Genomic DNA, 20,924 nt, shown 5'->3' on the forward strand with positions numbered 1-20,924 from the left:
GCCATCCTGGAGGGCCAGTGTAGCTCCAGCTGTTAGTGTAGAATGAGGATAATTTACCATGCAGGCAGGCATGTGTCCTCTTGTGCTGTGCAGGGGAGCAGGCAGGAGAAGGCAGAGGGAGGAAGAAGCCTTCTAGGGCTGGCAGCTCCCAGTGCTTGTGGAACAGCAGCCCAGACTTTCTGTCCTGCAGGAGAACAGCTGCCTCCCGGATTTGCTTTCCCCAACTGGTGCACCAGAACGTTTGCCAAGCATGCAGCCTTGCCACATGGTGTGTAGGAAGGGGTTAATTTCAGAGCAAAGAAAAGACTACCTACATCTCTCTGTGTTTTCTTTTTCTGTGCACTGAAAAGCTCCCTGTGTTGCCAGTGTTTTGTGTCACTGATGTAAAATTCCCAGACTCGTTGATTAGTGAAGCTAGACAGTAGACAGGGTCCAAGTGGCTAACCATGTGAGAAATTCAGTGACTGTAGGCTACTGTTAATTAACCTAGAATCTACAACATGGCATAATGTCTGCGTGATAAGTTATATTATCTTCAGCAGTTCAATTAAATCAAGGAGTGAGACACAGAGCAGACGTAACTTGGCAAAACAAACAGACAACTTGAGTCAGCCTTCATAATTTGCTGCGACATCACGTAAATAAATGCAATAACTTGTTTAGCATAGTTAAGCAGTTTGCTGCTCAAAAACTTATTTGCATGACATCTCATTTTGAATAGGTTAAATTGTGGCAAATTAGGTCTCTGCCTTCAGTCTGATTTATTCCACAGAAAAGAGGAAAAAAACCCTCCACCAGATATGTCACTTGTAAATTGAAATTCAACATTTGTGTTCTATAGCAGCAAACTGGAACATATGGATTTCATGTTTAAAATATTCACTTTCCATACCACTGCTGTCACGTTAGCATTTCTTGATGTGTGTGAGATAATATTAAACCTCTGTAATTGTTCTTAATTTTGACTGATATTCTTGCATTGCTTACTAGACTGTTCTGTCTAAGGTACACAAGTGTACAAATGGGTTGCAGGCTTCTATATTTAAAGAAGATAAGGCCATTATCCTTACCATGTTTCATTGTGGGTAATTGGTTTCACTCTCCAAAATCATATTGCATCTTGGGTTGCAGGAAATGGTTTTCATCCACTTTGGTGTTGGTGAAATGACTGAGAGTACTCAATTGTGCTTTAATATCCTTCTAAATAATATTTTTATTATATATACACCTTTTAAACTCATATGGGCCTGAATTCATATGTGGAATGAAGCTTATATTTTTGTGCCCATTGCTTATTTTTTTATTGTATATCAAGACTTTCTGATCACTGGTTGGAAGGGAGTAACAATTTCAAGTAGTGGGTGTATTTTGAAATGTTGGGGCCAAAAATTGCCACACCTCAGCTGTTGTATGTTACTCTATGTGTGATCATTGTTGCCCTCACTCCAGGAAATGACAGAGCAGTAAACCATGAAATGGGCACACAGTTGCAGTGGAATCTGGTGTACTTGGTTCCTATGTACCTCCATCCCCTGCCTGTATGTCCACACAAATTTCCAAAGATGGTCTGTTATTTAGGTAGTTGGAACATTTAAGCCAGAGGTGGTCACAAGCAGCAGTAGATGTTCCCATCTTCCCAGGAATCCAGCTCAAATGTCAGCAGTCCTCAGTAAAGGGCTTTGCTGGTACAGTTCACTCTTCTTGGAGACAGTAAAATAAACAATGAAGTCTTTTGCTGATGTCTCTGTTCCTCTACACCAGATTGTTAATTGAAGAGCTACATAGAACAAAAGATTCTTACTCTGAAACTCATTTTCTCTTTAGAGCATCACCTAGTGATCCATGCAATAATGGTATGCTCACATGCATCAAGTATTTCTGTGATTTCTGTTCCACTCAGGCTAAGGGCATATTCGATTTGGGGTGTTATAAATGATTAGACTGAAAATTTTCTAAATTTTTTCAATTATCGAAATTGTCATGTTTCGCTAATAGTCTTCTGAAAGGCAAATGATACTGAAAGCAATCTGGTAAATAACTGCTTCATTCAGTTCATTGGCTTTGTTCATTTTGCTTCAGATTTTATTCATACAAATCCTCTCCACTTGCTGCAGACATGATTGCTTGCAGTCATGGTGCTGTTAGGTGGCCTTTCACTAGGAGCTTTGAAGATACACCAAGATGTGTCATAACTGGATCTGGTTCATTGTCACTTTTTTCTAAACCAGCTACTAATGAGGTGGATTTTTTTTTTCCCCTTGTTTACAAGAAGCACAGTTTCAGACAAGACTCTTCAGACACATGCCTTGCTTCTTCAGAATGCTGCCAATAATTTCAGTTGAAGAGGATGGAGCCATGCATGGAAAAGGCTTCACAACAAAGCTGATGGATGGATCTGGCATAAGCTTTGTTTTGTACTTCTGTTCTTGGATCAAGAACTGAGAATATCTCTTTAATTTCCTGTTTGATGAATATAGTAGGTGTAATATTCTTCTCTGGCAGGCTTTTTTGTTGTGAGGACGTGAATGACATTGGGGTTTTTTTGCTCCACATACAGTGTTTAAGTTGTCAATAAATAAAAATCACAGTAGGCATTTGGAATGTTTTCTTATGTAACTGAGGGAAGGAATTACACCTGCCTTCATGCTTTGGTTCATGCTGGATTTTCTGGGGTTTTTTCCACAAAAGTAGCCTTGGCCTTTGTAATGCGAAAAAGAAAAACTGGAGGAGAACCTGAATGCAAAATTATTTAGGAAGTCAGAAAGCTGTGAGGAATATGTCCCAGACAGAACTGTGTGTGACATTGCAAGTGTCCTCTCGGGACCTGGTTTTATCTCATTCCATAAACTACTCAAATCCTCTCTGCAGAGGCAGGGCCCACTGGTATTCTGACTTATTCCTGTGTTTTGTTTGGGTTTTTTTAGTCTATGATGGAACTAATGGAATTGCTTATCTTGCCCAGTGAGTTTCTAAACAAGTTTCACTTAGGGAGTTGCATTTAAGAAGTCAGGATTGCAGTATCCCCTCTGTATTTAGGTGGGTTCTGATAGAGTCCCTCAGGGGTCAGTCCTGATGCAGTGAAATAGCTTGCTGGAGGGTTACAGAACAAATAGTTAAAACCAAGTCGTTGAGGGCACCCCTGCTTTGGCACAGGCAAATAGAAGGAGCCTTTTCTTCCATAGGAAAGTGCAAGCTTAATACATGTTGAGACTTTACTTTACGAAAAAAAAATACTGCTTTTTGATGGTGTTATGGTAAGTAGAAATTACCCTTATGTGGTGCTAAACTGAAAATTAGGCATATGGATAAGGGTGTGCCCTGCTTTTTGTCTGTTAGCCTGTATCTATAAAAATTGTTCTCATTCAGGTATAGTGTCTGTTTCTCAGTGGGGAAATTTCATTGTAAGCTTTACTAGAAGATGTGTGTAGCTGGCAAGCAGCAACACTGGTGAGAATAAATACTAGGTAGCTGTTACTTAGGGCTTTTGATTAGTGGATCTCAATTCATTTCCCTTCCCACAAGGAGGGAAGGGTTACTAAAAACTGTTTCACATAGGGAATTGCATATCTTTCAGTGAATTTTTCCTTCTGTTGTTTCTGTGTGGGTGGGGTTTTTGGTTTGGGTTATTTTTCCCTTTTGAGAGAGCTGTGACCTAAGTCCTATCAGTACTGTAGGTATTCAGTAGGGTGCAATTTGTTCACCAGCTCATGTGCCTCTCTTGCCTTCTGGAAATGGTGTGTTTGATATTAGCAGAGCTTACATGTGCTGTTGTGGAGGGGTTTGAAGCAACTTCTGTTTCCCCTGCAGATCAAAGTGGTCTGTGGAAGGAGTAGTTTTCACTGAGAGGTTTGGTGTCAGGCAGTCACTTCTCTGGAGGTTTAAGTGAAGCGTTCAAAAAGGCATCCTTTTTCCTTTTACTTGGAAGATTCATAACCCAAACTGCTGGCTCTGTTCATGGAAATTTTTTTTTCATGAAGCCTTAAAATATGGCTTCTTACATGTACTTACTTGGATTCTTGCCTTTAATCTGTATGCACATTCATTTGACTCCTCCACCAATAATTATACGATCAGCCAGAGATGTAATTCTGAAATGCAGCCTAGGTACAGCTCTCACTGGATGGTAGTGGGAGCTCTACCCTAGAGCAGAGGTGGAAACCCACTTTGCACAATGCCTGTCTGCTTTTCCAAATTCTGCTATTGTTTTAAAAATCCATGCCCTGCATGTCAGTCATCTCTTGTTAAAACAAGGCCTCTGACCAAGAGCGTTCATTGAATAAGAATTATTTAATGTAACATGATCCAAAAGCTCGCAGACTGGGAACTCCTGAAAACCTGGCATGGGAGGAATTTTTTTTTCCCCTTCATTTGTCATAAAGCTAATATATGCAGTTACTCAGGCATGAGGGGATGAAGAGAGAAAAAATAGGTTGTGAACATTATAGTTCATCCAGATGCTTAGAAATGAGCAGTCACGTTTTCCCAAATTATGCAACTGATTTAAAAGTAATGATATATTTTAAAAATTATGCCCTTGAGATTTGTGCCTCCTGGATAAAACACTCATATCATTTTCATATTTTTCTCAGCAATTCCAAGAATTATAAAACCACTATTTAAAAAAACCCAATTCTTAAATACTCTCTTTTCTTGTTGTTTCTGGATTTTGCACCGAAACATCTACCATCACCAGAACTGGAGAATTTAGTAGCAATATTACTGATGTAAATTGAACCCCTTCTTTCCTGTGCCATCCCTCTGCTCTGGCTAAAATGTTGGAATACTTTGGCAATGCAGACAGTGAGGAGTGACAGTGTGAACAATAGTATTAGGTAAGTTTACTAACTGCCTCTAAAATCAGGACTTCCAGCTTTTCAGTAGAAAGGCAGAAATTAATGTCGTAGTCCAAAAAAAGAAAAATAAATCCACTGCCCATGCAAATTTCAAAACAAAACCAGATTTTTTTTCTTTCTTCCCTCTCAAAATCCTGCCACCTTCTTCAGGAGATGTAGGGTTCCACTTCCACTCTGAAATGTCTGCACACCTTCTGTGCATGTGAAGGTATTTTCAGTTAAGAAATAACCCTCCATTTGTCACAAGCAACCGAAATCAAGGCTCCTAGAAAGGATCAGTACAGTGAGTATGCTCCCTCTCACTGGCATTTGCTGAATCTGTCACGTTTGCCTCACTGGCCAGCAGCAAAGATTGAAATCTTGATTATTGGAAGGTGCTGTGCTGGCATGTCCCAACAGTGGGGCATAAGCACGCTTCAAAGACGTTGAACCTGAGACTAAAATCTCCCTTAATTTGGCCTCAGACAATTTTGATTTCCAAGTAGAATCCATTATGATTTGCAGGTGGGAGAGGTGGTGCTGTGGAGGAAAGAGTTTGGGGAACTCTGGTATTTCAGCCACAGCTTGTCTCTAACTAATGAAGTCATGTCAGAAGATGGTGTAAGTATTAATAAGAATGAAGTAGGATTTTCTGCATTCACTGTGCAATTTCAAGTCTTGCTTTTGAATTACATGCTTTTCCTAGTTGCCAGACTTGGCCATAATGTGATGTAGAAAGGAGTATGTCAGCCCTTGTGTATGTTATTTACCATGTTGCTTTGCCTTCCTTTTCCAGCACTTACAGAACCCAGCAAACTTCCATAATGCAGCAACAGAGCTCCTGGACTGGTGTGGAGACCCCCGAGCCTTCCAGAGACCATTTGAGCAGAGCCTGATGGGTTGTTTGACGGTAGGTCCATCCTACTCTGACAGTAGCTCCAGTTCTGTTTTATACTCTGTTCACTCTCTTGTGGCCAAGGGAACTTGATTTTCAGAATCTTCATTTTAAAGGAATTTTTGTCATTCTACCTTAAATACATAAAGCCAGATCCCAAGACCTGTTTGACTCCATTGCTTTACAGGAAGCAAAATGCAATAACAAGAAGTTAGAGCATAAGAGGGCGAAACATTTTTTGTTAGATTACCTACAAATGCACAGGCTAGATTATTTGTTATGCAGTGTTGTTTCATGGTTTGAAATTGCTAAGTGAGCCATATTCTTACACAGTAATGAATTTTACAGGTATTTGCTTTCCTTTGGCATTTTTTTCTAAGTGTGCTGTGCTTTCAGCTGAACAGTGTTTCTGACCTGACTGTTTAGCTTACTTTGTTACATGTATTGACTGCAGGTCTAATCCTGACATACTAATTCCAACAGTTCCACTGATTTCAGTGTTCTTCGTTCCATTCACTTCTCATTAAGACCACTACAGGGCCCAATGCGACTTCATTGTAATGCATTCAAATACATATTTGTCTGTGCATTTTTTGTTTTGAAAATTTAATTTTCCAGCAGCAGCAGTCTAGAACTGTTATATGGAGTCAAGACTTTAGGTGAATGAAATTTTGAGCAGGAGGGTTAAAAAGCCTCACTTCAATTTGCCAAGAAAGTTGATGTAAATAAATAGTCACAAAAGAAACAGAAAATCTGAAATTATTAATGAAGAGACTGTAATTTTATTTGTTGTGGGGCAGAAGTGCATGGATTATTTTCATGCACTCTGTAGCTGGTATATATAAAACAGACATTAGGACTGAGATTTAGTTGCCAGAAATCCAATTGTTAAGGAATGGCTCCATCTTAGTGTGCTTCAGTGTATAGCATCCCTCAGACTTGTATGTCAAAAAGTTACAATAAATGCAGTTATAATAAGTGATGCATATAATCTTCCAGTCAGAGAAAAATAAAATAAAGGAAGTTAAAAATGGTAAATTCCAAAGGTAGAATATTTAACAGTTTTGTTTGAAGTAAAAGTTAAGGTAGCGTCAATTATGAGAAAATGCACATAATGTCTGATGTGACCATAACTATATTTTATTTATACTTTTTCAAGACTTTGCTAGCATTTTTCAGGGTAGGTTTTGGGAAAGGAGACATTCACCTCGAGTATAATTGGACAGTCTGTGCACAGTATTTCTCTGCAGCCCCTGCTAGAACATTGTGAGTCTGACCTGCGACTTCCTTGCTGTTTAAATCTTTTCTTCCTACATGAGCAGATCTTCAGCCCTGCCCAAGTGGAGGGTCAAAATAAGGTCTGACTGCCAGTGATTCATTCTCCTCACAGAGTGTACAGAAAGTGGGCAGGAAATGTTCCATGAAAACTGGTGAGGTAAAACACAATACATGGTTTTTAGTGTGTTGAAATGAAAATACTGTTTTTCTGGTGACAAGAATGAAAGAAAAAAAAAAAAACAACAAACAGTATTACTGTCTAACTAGTGTTAATATTTGAGTGACATGTATTGCTTTGCTTCATATTTCTCCCTGAAATCTGAACAGGGTGGCATGTCCCCCTTTCCCAAGCTTGTTGTGGGAGAGAGCTATCTGCAGTGTAGGGCTGACTGGCAGCAGCATCTTTATCACATGCTGTAATCTCATTATATTCCTGACAAGGAAATAACACAGGAACTTAACCAGGTAGCTTGTTCCGTGTTTGATAAATACACAGGATTTGCAGAATGCCTATAAACTGCAATGAATATGTTTCTTGTTCTTAATTTTAAAATCCCTCTAAGAAAGATATTCTTTAATTTCTCATTGTGTACATCCCTCTTCCTCTTCCTGCTTCCCATTAAACAGACTTAACAGCATGGTTGTATCCCACGAGGTTTGTACTTCCTGTATCTTCTTAACACATTAGCAGCACAGTGGGCAGGGTCTCTTTTTTTAATACGTGTTTTATAATTTTTCTTGATATATTTTTTTTCTATTTCAGCTTACATAATTTCAAACATAATTTCTTACTATTTAATATGTTCTGATTCATAATTTAGCAAACATGGATTTTGAGACTTGTCATTTTTCTTACAGGAAAAAGGGTTTGTTAATCTACTTTTATTTAATAAATGTGGTAGAACTTAATCTACTTTTATTTAATAAATGTGGTAGAACTTAAGTCTGTTTTCAGAGAAACTATTCAGAAAGTTCTAAATAAGTGAAAGGGAACTGAAATACTGTAATATCATGAGTAAATTTAACATCAGTTTGCATAGTTACATGTTCTGTACTATGAGGAGCCTATTTTTCTTAGTGCTGACAACGTTTACCAGTGTCCTTCTTTGTAAGGATTGCGCTAAAATAAAAATGAAAAACCAGTATGAAAGTCTATTCAACCACTGAAACAGGATTACTGTTTTATTTTGCCAGCCTTTAAAATTACCTTCAAAATCAATTCCCTTAGAATTGCCATATTTTTGGATATACTTTTTAAAGCAAGTAATCTCAAGCATCATTACAACATTTGAGCTGTGTGGTTCTTTAAGGCATTTCATTTGGAAATTCTACAAATACTAAAAATGCTTGCTTGCTCATAAAGCTTCCCCTCTTTAGTAATGAGAATGATTTTTTTTTTATTTTTATGACATTCTGTTCTATTAACTCTCTGCCCAGGGAAAAAGTGGTATGCTAAACTGTTCTGGAAACATCAAGGGATATAAAATGATCATGTCCTACGAATGGTAACACGATATAAACTAATCCAAATTGAAACTTATTAGGATGTCATGAATGCAGAAGGGCAGACTCTCTCAGGAATGTGCAAACCATTCATTGACACGCTGCAAAGTCAAAATGCATCAGATGTAATGACAGAACATCAAAACAGATCTGTTGTGGTATGAATAGCCAGCTTAGTAGATTGTTAGAGACAGGCGTAACATAGGTAGAATAGGTATAACAAATTATTTGCATCATTTAAATCTCATGTATAGTCTTCTGCAAAAATTAACCAATTAGATTTAATCCTATTAACAAAGGACAAATACACTCACAGTCTTGAAATAAGGAATTTAAAAAGTGGTTCTTAGAAGTAGTTCTGTTTACCTGACACACCATCTTTGTGTTGGGACTGTCAGTAATATCTGGTAACTTTATAACCACCTGAATGTTTTTTATTCCTGCAGCCCATCTTCGAATAAATGCAGAAGAATGATCTTAGAAATATTCTGCCTGGGCAATAAGAGAAGAACTTCCAGCTTCATTTATGGAGTTACTGGTTTTGATAATAATATATAGAATATATGTATATATATATATCATAATATATAGAATAGGCAGTTGTAGAGGGTTTTCTTGAATTGTAATACCAGCACTTAGAGAAATCTTGGTGGCTTGAAAATTTCATGAGTTTGCTACACTGCAATTATTGAACAAGAGTATGTGTAACACGTGTCTAGTGTTTGTCTTTCCTTGGTGAATTTTATGGGTTTTTTTAGAATAATCTGTGCACAGTGCACATAGTGGCTATTTTCAGGACATTTTTTTTCCATATCAGCAGTCCTTTATAATCCTGGAGTTACATTTGCTACTGTGGGCTCCAGTGACATTGTATGCAACGTAATAGGAACCGTTTTCTTATCTCAACAAGAAACTCGGGATTTGATACAACAGCTAGATTTTGCCAGAGAGGTACCTAATAAGGTATGTAAACTTCATTTCAGTGGTCAAATACTTTGCTTTTGTTAAGTAGGATACTTTAAATGATTAGTCATTTAGAGTTTAAATAATTTCCTTTTGTGATTAAGAAATTAGGCTAATGTTGTCAAGGCCTATGAATACAATTGGGATATTTCTGTGCAGTGCAAACAGTCAAAGGGAAGAGGATACATGGGTAAACCAGTGGCGTGTGCTATAAATAGAAAATATTTTTTCATTAGCTAAGCTCCAAAAGCTGTGCCTCTTCTGACCAAAACGTGATGCATGTGCATCGTGTTGTTATGTCCAAACAGTTCTGACAGACACTAACTCTAGATTAACTTTTTGTGTTTACCCATTACAGAAAATCACTAATGTGAGTGGGTAATAAAAATTTATAAAGAATACTCATTTCAACAGATAAATAATAAGTCAGGGATTTAGGGGTAAGCTTTGAATCTGTTTTATTTCTTGCAAGCTATAGGCTGTGGAAAGGTTCCCTTAAACAGCTTTTATGGAACTCATGCAGACAAAAATGATCTTTCTCAGAGACAATAAAATTTCTTCTAACTTGCCAAGAAAAGCTAGGTGTTATTTTTGAACAGTAGTTATTTTCGAATCAAATAGACAGTCTGTAGGCGAGAAACTGAATTATAATTGAAATCATTGATTCTATAAATTATTGAAATGGCAATGGATATGGTGTTCTTTTGTATATAATACTACTTCTTCCATAGTGTTATGGGGAGCTGATAAAAACAGCCTCCACTTTCCACAAACCAGACATAGATGTGTTTTATTAGGATTGAAAAAATTTCTTACTCTAGCACTAGATTATATTGTGGCAAGGCTGATAGTCTTGATAAATTTAAGAATATAATTCTCTAAAAATATACTTTATATGGCATTATCTTACAGTCTTCTGAAATAAACAGCTTCAGTTACTACACAGCAGTTTAAAAGAATAACCCTAGTTTGGCCAAATCAGATACCAGTCCAAGCAGAGAAATCAAAGTACTGGAATCACTTACAGGTTAACAGTTCTCCTAACCATTTCCCAATCCATGTGGATGCTAAAAGTCATGTTTAACAGTAATGTTGAGCAAAAAGTTACAGAGTAATTGAATTATATCTCTGTGTATGGGAGACAAAAGCAAACCATTGGTCAAAACCTTTTCAGGAAAGAATGCTTCAAAGTAGACTGCAATGCAAATTACTTTCAGTCAGCATTTGGCCCAGGTTGTTTAATTCATTTCTGCCTCTTCTCAGGTCCAGTGTAGTCTCATCCCATGGGTCTGCTCTTGCCAAGCAGTTTAACATGTAAATGATCTTATTGAAGGCTTTGGATAACATTTGTGTTGGTGCTGCAGCAAAAATAGAAATGAGGATACAGTTGAGAGCAAAATGTACCGATTTACAGACTTGTCTTCAGCAAAGGACTGTAAAGGCACTGCCTTGTTCTCTTGCAGTGCTACAGCTTTACAGGGCACCAAGTTTATCATTCTTTAGGGCTCTTCAGTGTGTCCAGTCAAGTAATAAAAGAGTGAGAGCAGCAAAGCTGTGTGCAGTTACTCTGTAGCTGTACCTAGGGGCTTCGTCTAAGAAATTAAAATCCATCACTACAATGATTTTGGACTGTAGGAGGAGTTCAGGTAAGTGGGGTGTGCTTACCTGAGCTGACTCCTGGTCAAATCACTGAATGCAAGAGGGCTCCTGTAGTGGAAGCTGTTGTCTCTAACCACTGTGGTTGAGATCTGAGTCTCTGCATCCAAACGATTCAAAGACCTTCTACCCCAAATCATCCACAAACAACTATGCTGAAATAGTCATTGCAATAGCAATTAAAAATACCTTCCCCCCAAATCTTAATGTTCTAGATTTCCCCCTCCACATATTGGGTCCTCCTCAGTCATCAGATGTGGGAAACTTACCCGTGTTTGTGAAGGAAATATTTCTAAATTAACCAAGCAAACAGACAAAACACAAAGCTGTAGTCCTAGCGGTACTTCATCTAAAGGTTATGGATTTCATTTAATTTTTTGGTTCTGCCTGTAGTTCTTACTACATCTCTGTACTGCTGATGAGAGTTGCTGAAATAACAAGCATCAATGATAAACTGATGGAAGTATCTGCTAAAAGTTCCTGTTTTAACAATACTGATACAATAATACAGTAATCTTTTGAATTGCATTTCTTGTCAGAAAGTCCTGGAATTGAGACTGTTGAAATGATTCTAGATCATTTTAAGGAGGAAAAACCCCTAACTGATCTCAGTTTCATAATACAGGAAATCTATTTTAGCTTGTCTGATATGTTATGAAGAGCATAATTGGTTAAAAACAGACATACAGGTTAAAAAAGAAAAAAATACAAGAATGGCATATCTGAATTACGTGAGGTTTCCATAACAGGATGCCTCAGAGTGCAAATGCAGCTGCTGCTTCATTGACTTCATGCTTGCCTGGATTAATTCTGTTTAATGCAGAAAAGTACATAATCAAAAATCAACCTGTGACACTCCAAAAATCACATTTTTAATCAGATCAGGATTTGAATGTGATTAATTAGATGGAAGAGTTGGTTCAGCATATCTATACCCAGAAAATGGGAGGTTGCAGCTGCCCATGAGAGCCCTGGAAATGTTGCATTTATTCTTTGTATCCAAGACTTCCAGAGCAAAAAGTTCACGTGGAAGAAATTCTGCTCCCATGATGCTCTCCAGGCATCTGTTAAACACACAGCTTTGTGTTTGCAGAGCAGCACAGCACTCCAGGGCTGTGTACGTGCTGTTCTGCCAGGGTACAGCCAGCAGGCACAGAACACTCTGCTTCAGAGCAGCTCTGGCGCTACCAAATAACGCAGTGTTACTGCTTGTCCTTTCACTTCATGGCCTCCTAAAGCCCTTTTTGCCTGAACTTCCTTAGGCTTGTCGTGGGTTATTTAAAACTCTTCAAGATCTGCCGGCCTCCAAAGTGAAGTGCTTCTAGAATTCGGTGTATGTTTCATGCAAATCACTGTTCAAAGTGTGCCAGGACTCAGGTGGCAACAATATTGCAGTGACCCAGTGATCAGCTGGTTTAATTACAGCACAATCTCTGCCTCTTTTCCTCTGGGACAATTTTCAGTGGAGTGGGTAGAGTATAGCGACCTTCTCTTCGATGTTTGTGGTTATTAGAGACATGCAGAGAGGAAGGGGATGTAAAGGAGGCGATCTCCTTATTCTGCATGATTTATGTCACCATTGCAGGAAGCATCAAGGTGTACGTGGCAGGCATCCTGGCTTCTTCCGCTTGGAAAGTATGGCCCTTATCCACCTTAGAGAGTGGGGGAAAAAAATTCAGAAAACTTAATTTGAATACATGGTTTCTGTAAAGTCTCTTACATTTGCAGAACCTACTTAATGTCTGTTTTCAAGCATCAAAGGCAAGAAACTACTTAATGATATATATAACTTCCCTGACTTGCTTTGATTGTCTATTGTTGAGGCAGCCCTTCTGCAACTGGATTGTAAGAGTCTCATCAGATCAGGACTTCAGATCACAGATTTCTTCCTCCTTTTCCTACTCCTTTTTTTTTTTTTTTTTTTGGCTTTGTTTTGTTTTGTTTTTTCTGTTTGAGGCAGATCACTATTCATGTTGCAAAATTCCTCAATTTGCTTCCTGTTTATCTGATCTTTGTGTGTTACTGAGGGGGGAAAAATTACCATCTACATTGCAGAATTCTAATTACAAAATTTCTGCTGTAGTCTTCAAACTGCATTCAGATAATTTCAAGTGTGCACAAGTGGCTGAACACGGAGCCGTCTGAACTAGCAATCAGCTGGCATTTTTAGTTTTGAGCAACCAGCAAATTGAATTGGTAAAATTCATTCTGATGCCAGCAGGGGGGAGTGCTCTTGACTGCTGCTAGTTAAGAGTTTCATTGAAAGTGCAACATAATGGGAAGGGAGTTTAGAAATAAGCAGTCATGTAGCTCTCTTGATTAACAGGGCTGTTAGGCTGAGAGCTACATTGTTCCAGTACTTCGTGGGGTGATGACAAGCAGGGCAGAGAGTGACTCTCCATGGTGAAGCTCCTTAGCCTTGCAAAAGGGGAAAGGGGGGGGGGGGGGGGGGGGAAGTACTGCAGGTAAATTCAGCAAAGACAATATGCTGGTAGCCATATTTGTCTGCTTTTTAGGTAATTAAAACCTCACTGTCATCATTTTCTCTTCGCTGTCAATGACCCTGAGAGTTCAGACATCTGGAACTCTGCAGAGCTGAGTCACAGACAGTGAATGCAGTGTCTCCTTTTTGAATGCTGTTTATCTGAATTATTCAGATTAAAGTTTTCAGGGGTTTGCAGTGATCAGATTTTCTTACTGGCAGTTGATTTTATAACAATATTTGTTTGCTGATAAGGGTGTATGTTCCTCTAAAGACAGCTTAAAATAGCTGTTAGTGCCATATCAAAATTTTAATAAAAGCTAGGTGTTGCTAGTGTGTGTAGGAAATAGGCTAGCTTGTATAAAGTCTAGCTGTCTGGAATGTTATTGTAAAATAACATAGAGAAATATTAGGTGTTGAACCTTGAGCCTTGAGCTGGCCAAGCACCTCTCTCACCCAGGGGACAGGATGATGGTCTCAATTTGTGATTGTGGTACTGGCAACTCTGTCTGTTTGATTCTTTTTAATGCACTACTTTTCAGTGGAATACTATGTTGTCCATGGTTAGGTCAAGTAAGGTAAGTTCTAACAGCACTGTGGAATGAAGTCATGAGTGAACACGTGGTGCCAGCTACACGTTGTCTGAATTTTTGCTGATGTGCTGGATTTGAATTTGTAGTTAGAGAAAGAGTATGTTTGCAAATGGTATTGTAATCACTTAGCCATAACATTTAATGGATTATTGAAATTGTTGCCTTGATCCCATCTGATCCACACTGGTATCCAAATAAGACTGAAATCACAGGAGGTTTCAAATGTGGTAGAATTCCTGGGACAGGGTTCAGACTGAGCTGGATGGCTCCAGTCAGCAGCAGGTGTCTGGAATCACTGAGGTTTGGCTTGGAACAGACCTAAGGGACCATGCTGTCTACTCCTTTTTTCCAAGCCAGGATGTGATACAGTCTGGTCTACTATAAATCTAAAGATACAGTCTGGTCTACTATAAATCCCCTTACCCTCCAAAATCCAGAGAATGGTAGGTAGGTCTTTCCAGTGCCTGATGATTTTTAATACCTCAAACATTTTCCCAGTGAGTCACATATACACTGAGAAGATGAATGTCTGTTCCTAATTTTCTATTTATGTACTTAATTTTTCTTTCCAATCTGTAGTATTTCATGTTGTCTTTGGTCTCATTTTTGCAACATTTTTTCAGGTTATAATGATGATTTTAGGCTCTTAGCCTATGCTGTTAAGTGTTTGCAGACTCATTTGCCTGCAAAACCACCTAGAAGTTTTTCAGTTCACTCTGTCGTTGTCCAAGTCAGGACTAAATACGTAGAAATTACCCATGACAAGCACAAGTTATGATTGGACAAAAGACTAGTAATTAATAATCTGAGTAAAATTTTACTTCTGTCATCTGGGCTGTATTCCTTTGTTACAACAGTGTTGCAAAAGGCAGTGTCAAAAGATGTATTTGAGTTAGGCTGTGGTAACTTGTCAAAGAAGGAAATTGCACAGTAGTGACGGATTCATGATCATGTTCTGTATTGCTCACCTAGTGCTTTTTTAAAACTTTGTTTTGTTATCTGTCTGGATATCTGTACTTTCTGAGAGTCACCCTTAACAGTCTTAAAACCAGATTTGGTATACCTCCAAGCTCTCTGTCTTGAATGAATTTCTGAAAATAATCATTAGCAGTTACACTGTTTGTCCAGGCAAGTTCCTTTGAGGCACTCAAAGATAAATTTCATCGGGGCCTGCTGACCTGAATATATTAAACTTACCAAATGTCTTGTAGCTATTTCTTTATGTTTTGGGGATTGTGCTCCTGTGACGCAATTGTCATCTTGTTTCTGAGAATTCTCAGTGTCTGTTTAAAAAGCCAGAGGGTCCTTTGCATACAGAGGAAAGTTTAATAAGTACCAAGTGAGCAGTATCTGACCTGAACTGTGGACCACCTGAAACAGGGTCTTGGGAGGGGGATGTATGATCTGTTCCATTGACCTTAATTTTGAAATAAAAGTAAGTCTTTAAACTGTCACAGTTGAAAGAAAAAACTGAAATACAGTCAGTGCAAGTATTTGTAAGCCTTGTTAAAAATTTCAGACAACATGCAGCCGGCACCATGTGTTTGACCATGAGTTCATTCTCCAATGCTGTAAGCACTTATCAGAGTTGACCTAACCATTCCTTGTAAGGGAAATAGATGTGTACTGCCCTATTCATGTTGACCAAGCTGAGGCAGAAGGGGCCAGAGAAATCCCTCTTGAGCACAAGTCCACCAGTTTTTTTAATAGACCCTCTTTTGCATTTAATGGAGTCCATACAAGAAAACTGTAGGTGGAAAATGACTCCTGGCAAAACAGAAATTTTATTAGAAATATCTGTTTTCTATAAAGTTTCTGTAGGTTTTGTTGTTCTTTTTTGTTCTTTTGAGAGGAAGAGACTTTTTGTGCAGTTTGTCAGTGGAAGCACTTTTTTTCAAAGTTAGATTATTATTTTTAGTTAATTTTTTTGTTTTAGTTTGGTTTTTGGGGGGTTTTTGTTGGTTTGTTTGTTTTTGGTTTTTTTTTGCTAAAACAGATTTCCAGTTTGTTTTCCCTCATGCGTTGCATGAAGAGGTAAGTTATAGTTTGATGGCTGACCTGTGCACACTGTCAGGTTCAGGCTGTGCCTTCTCATGCTCAGTGCTCGTGTGGTGTTTGCCGGGGCGCTGCCTCAGCTGCTGTCAGGTGGTCGCTCCCAGGCCGTGCTGTGCCTTGGGCTGCACACTCTGGCACTGGGAAGCTCTGCTTTCCACCCCTTTGAGCTTCATGGCGCTGCTCCTCTGGCAGGGGAAATTAAGGAAAGGAAACTGATGTGATGTGGGAAAGTTAGGTGTCAGCCTGTGGTTAGGACTGCACTGACCAAGGCTTTTCAGTGTATTCAGTGAATACAGTGCAAGCAGAACTTGGTTTTTGTGGGTTTTAGTTCTCTCTGTTTCCTGAGTTACTTTGTAACAGAGTTTTTTCCATAATTAGCAAGATGTCAGTTGAGAGTAGTGATTTGGCCTCTTGCTAGGAGAGTCTCAGGATTTGTAGCTTCAGGTTTTGAAACGAATCGAGCATATCAGCAGCCAGTGCATTTCCTGAGTTACTGTGTGCTCACTGATGACCAGGTGTGTCTGCATTCCTTCCTGTCCACTTTCAAAATAATGGTTATATTTTTTTTTTTGAAACAGAAAATGCAAGGGCCTTTTCTCCATTGTTTTACAGGCCTGATTGGCACTCTGAACTGTGTTTCTCCATGATGGTGGGATAGATGATGGCTAAAGGAGTTTAAATTATGTTTGTGCATTAATGAGACATTGTTCTCAGGAGCCTTTTGCAAAGTGTTGTTTTGGGTTTCTTAGAAGAGCTTTTTGTCTGCTTTCTTCTCATCCCCTCCCAATATCTACTTTTTGGGTGGTTGAAGTAAAGTGATACTGGAAGTAGAAAAGGGAAACAGATTTCCAAGTATGTAAGTTTTCCAGATCTCATGGTGGCCCACCAGTCTTCACTCCTATTGCTAATTTAGCATGAAACATGACATATCATATTCTGCTCTTGTTTTTCTGTTTTTGAATGGTTTTGTGGGTGAGTTTTTATTAAATTTTAAATTATTATTATTACTAGTTTTATTTTTTTTCTTATTTTTGCAAGTTTGGACCCAGAGTCTTAGCCAGGATGCTAACAACTGGACTTCTAAGTGCAAAGGATTAAAGAGTGATTTACTAAGTTGGAAATGGTTTTTTGTTTATCAAAAATAACTGCATTATTTCTTTTACTTTATTCCTTTTTACTTTTCTATCTAAAAGTTGTAATTGTAAAGAAATATTATAAAATAGTTAGGTGTGTATTACTGTACTGTTTATTCTCAATTTTCATTTCTTTTCCCTCAAGTTCTTTTCTCAGTTTTGAGGTTGGAAGGGTTAAATTTAGGGAGGGAACACTCCCACTGATTAAGTCTTATGAATGTCAAATTTTTAAATTAATAGAAGCAACAGAACAAAAATGCTACCTGGGAACTTCATTCATGTTAATTCTTTTTTTAAGAAATAAATTTGATTCTTAATTGTTAATTAGGAATAGTGGATATATTGGAGAAAGTATAGAATAATGTTTGTAAGTTATCACATATGTTAGTTCTTCATTCTGTTCTTTACTGTTGCTTTTTGCAGTCTTGGTCACAGATAATTGCAGTGTCATTCATTAAGAAAGAAGCTTTCAGATGAAGAAAGGGTGGGAAAAGGATGTTTTCTTGTACTGTAAGCTATTAAAGATAGGGACTTTCTTTTGCCTCGGGAAGTGGTGTTCTGTTTCTTGTGCAGTTCCTTCACCATTGTTTTAATGCAAAGAAGTAATGGCACTGTTAAGAATAATCTGTTTTATCTGTACCTCTGGGTCTGAAGTCATCGTGTGCCACTGGAAAGCAATAGAAAAGCTGTGCTGTGTATAACTTTAGCATCGTTTGGCAGAATGACTGTGGTATTGTGTTTGTACTATGCAGATTTTAAAGAGGATACGTTCTTGGCTGATAGCTGCGTTGCTGGCTTGGAGAAACAGCTGACTGCTTTTTGTCCTTAACTACATCTTCAATTTGCCTGGTTTTGCTAGTTCTGCTAGACCAGTTGACAACAACAAGTCTTTCTCTAATTTAATGTTTGGCAAATGCTTCTTGCACAGGCCTGTTTATTCTAAAACTGCAGTAAATGTGCTTCCCAATACAGTATTGTTGAAATGCAACAACTGTGACACTGGGCACAAAGTAGGACAGCCCTGCCCAGCAGTGTGGAGCGGGCACTTTAACCCAAAGGACCCAGGCACTGCCCTTGGGAACAGGGCCAGGAACTATACAACTGAGAGAGAGGCTGAGGATTTCTAATCCTCACATCTCAAATACAGTAAGGTGTATTCTACGCAATCTTTACATACCTTGCTCTCCCAGTATTTCTTCTGGCTTTTGTCTCTCCAATTTTCATGGAACTTCGCGGCTTGTCTTCTGACAGGCAGTCAAATAATTGGATTACTGGAATACTCCTGTGTTCACTTTTCCGTGCTTGTGTTGGAAACTCCTGAGGAGCACTGCCTCATATCATGTTTGTACTGTGCTCTTGCAGCAAATTCAGGTGTCTAACATTAGTGTTGATAAGCAGGTTAATGTCACTTTGCAGAGAGCTCAAGCAACCCCTAATGAAGCTTTCTCTCTTTCCCTCTGCAGGTGGTTAGTCGAGTGGCAGCTCAGCAAGGATTTGACTTGGATCTTGGATACAGGCTACTGGCAGTATGTGCAGCCAACAGGGACAAGTTCACTCCAAAATCAGCTGGTAGGAAAAGCCTTTTTTTGATGTATTGTTTGTTCTCAGATGATCATATTCTGTGAAAAAATGCTACCTGCGACTGTCTTGCATTCTGTAAAAAAAACCAAAAGCAAACACGTATTTGGTGGTTATGGTTCTGTTGCTTTTAGCATTTCAATGGCGCGCTCTTCTGAGGATACGTGACTTTAGAAATTCGTATTTTCCCCAGCTAGTGCTGTTTGTTGCCCTATTTGATCTCATGGATGAAATGCTGCTTTCAGAAGCACAGATGTTTATTAATTTCATGGTGGGAATGAACATACTCGGACTCCTCCATCTTGGTAAAACATTGACTTTCTGTCATGTGTCAACCTCTAAATCTCTCACATCCGTTCTGCACTCCCTGGTATATATCTATTGCAAAGCTTTTACTCCTTGACTTCATATGCCTGTGCAAATAAGTACCATGGCTTTTTATACATACAGTCCTTAGCATTAGAATTTTGAGCCAAGAGTAGGTAGTAATTCTGTTGGTGTAGTATGAAGTAGCCATTTTTGCAGTATTTTACAGCAATAATCTGTTACAGGTCTCTGATCAAGTAGCAATATTTGATCATGATGTATTGCCATTGCTCCTTTTAGAGATGTAGAAAATGCACTTAAGGGTCTTGCTGCTCCTCACATGTTCAGTTTAACTGGAGCATTTAATTCTGGTTCTCCTTTTCTTAGCTGATGAATGTCAACATAATGTGCACTGGCTTGGAAAACAGAAAGATAATTGTTCCATTCCAGACTGAGTGTGGATAACTTTTCTGCTTAGTGCTAAACTGGTATGCAGTCCCCATTTTGGAACATCAGGAAAGGTTACCTTCTTCCAAAAGAGTGACTTCTAGCCAATTGATTGGGTGCTAATATTTCTTTTCATGTTCCTTTTCAGTTTTTATCAGGCCCAAACTTCTTTACTCATGGCTACCTATTGTTCTAAGTGTTCTAAGCAGTTCCTCATGGAAAAATGGCTTTCACATCAAAGCATATTCACTGGACTTCGTGTTTTATTTTTTTGTATGGGAAGGGACAATTAATCTTACTAAATGCTGAATAAACTGTCTGATTTTCATCCAGGAAAACTGTGTGGAGGATAAAACATTCTGTTGACCAAGCATAATGTCTCTTTTTTCTGACTTCCTGTTAAGTTTATCCATTAGTTAGATATCACATCATCTCTTCTTGGTTGGTTGTTTTTTGGTTGTTTTTTTTTTTTTAAAAGGCTTATCAAGGGAGGCTTTCCAGCTATGTTAGCATAAAATTTTCTTTTAAAATGTAGCCATTCTCCCTCTCTTACTAATTCTTCCTGATGGGTCTCTCTATCAGTGTATTACTGGAGGTGAGGTTGTGAGTCAGATGTTACAGTCCTTTTCCTTTAGGGCTCACTGAGATAGGAGTCTTGAAAACTGCTGGTCAGTCATCATGCCCAATGTCAGTATTTGATTTCTACCAGTAATTACTTTTCTGATGAATATATGGGAGGGGTTTTTTATCTTAGCACGCTGTACAGAGTTCAGTCTTTCCCTTTTTAATTGATAACATACTGGGAAAGCTGGGAAATCACATGCTCTTCTCTTAGTGTATTCTAAAACCTTTCTCAGTCCTTTGCTTTGCTTGCTATTTCCCAGTTGTATATGCAAGTAATTTATTTTCAATGATCTTAAATATTTGGTTTCACAGCTACTTTAGTTTTACTATGTGTACAGTTGTTCCACCAGGTCTTCCTGGGGTTTCACCATGCCTATTTACACTGTGATTTTTGTGCTTTTACTATCTGTGTTAAATACTCATCTTTTGGGGCATACCATAACATATTTTGTGAAATACTCTAAGGATGTCACATTCACATACGAGTTCTGAGAGCTCCATCATTGAATAGGCAGCTTGAAAGATTGACAGACCGGGATTACAAATGTGCGGTCATTTCAGAACATACAGACTTTTTTT

General features: G+C 38.4%; 1 protein-coding gene across 9 annotated transcripts in view; it reads left to right on the top strand.

The window, feature by feature from the left end:
* ZMIZ1 (zinc finger MIZ-type containing 1) overlaps positions 1-20,924 on the top strand; it is a 339,063-nt gene that overhangs the window by 193,185 nt on the left and 124,954 nt on the right. For all 9 annotated transcript variants that reach the window (XR_010722301.1, XM_066191513.1, XM_066191512.1 and 6 more), the window contains 2 exons: positions 5,629-5,742; positions 18,854-18,959. Coding sequence is in view for 8 of the 9 variants with exons in the window: in XM_066191513.1 (XP_066047610.1) it covers positions 5,629-5,742; positions 18,854-18,959 (220 nt within the window). In the remaining variant the exon portion in view is untranslated. The remainder of the gene's footprint in view (positions 1-5,628; positions 5,743-18,853; positions 18,960-20,924) is intronic.

Source organism: Chamaea fasciata, unplaced genomic scaffold, assembly GCF_029207755.1.
Source record: "Chamaea fasciata isolate MVZ Bird 193981 ecotype frontalis unplaced genomic scaffold, bChaFas1.0.hap1 SCAF_9, whole genome shotgun sequence".
Classification (NCBI taxonomy): domain Eukaryota; kingdom Metazoa; phylum Chordata; class Aves; order Passeriformes; family Sylviidae; genus Chamaea; species Chamaea fasciata.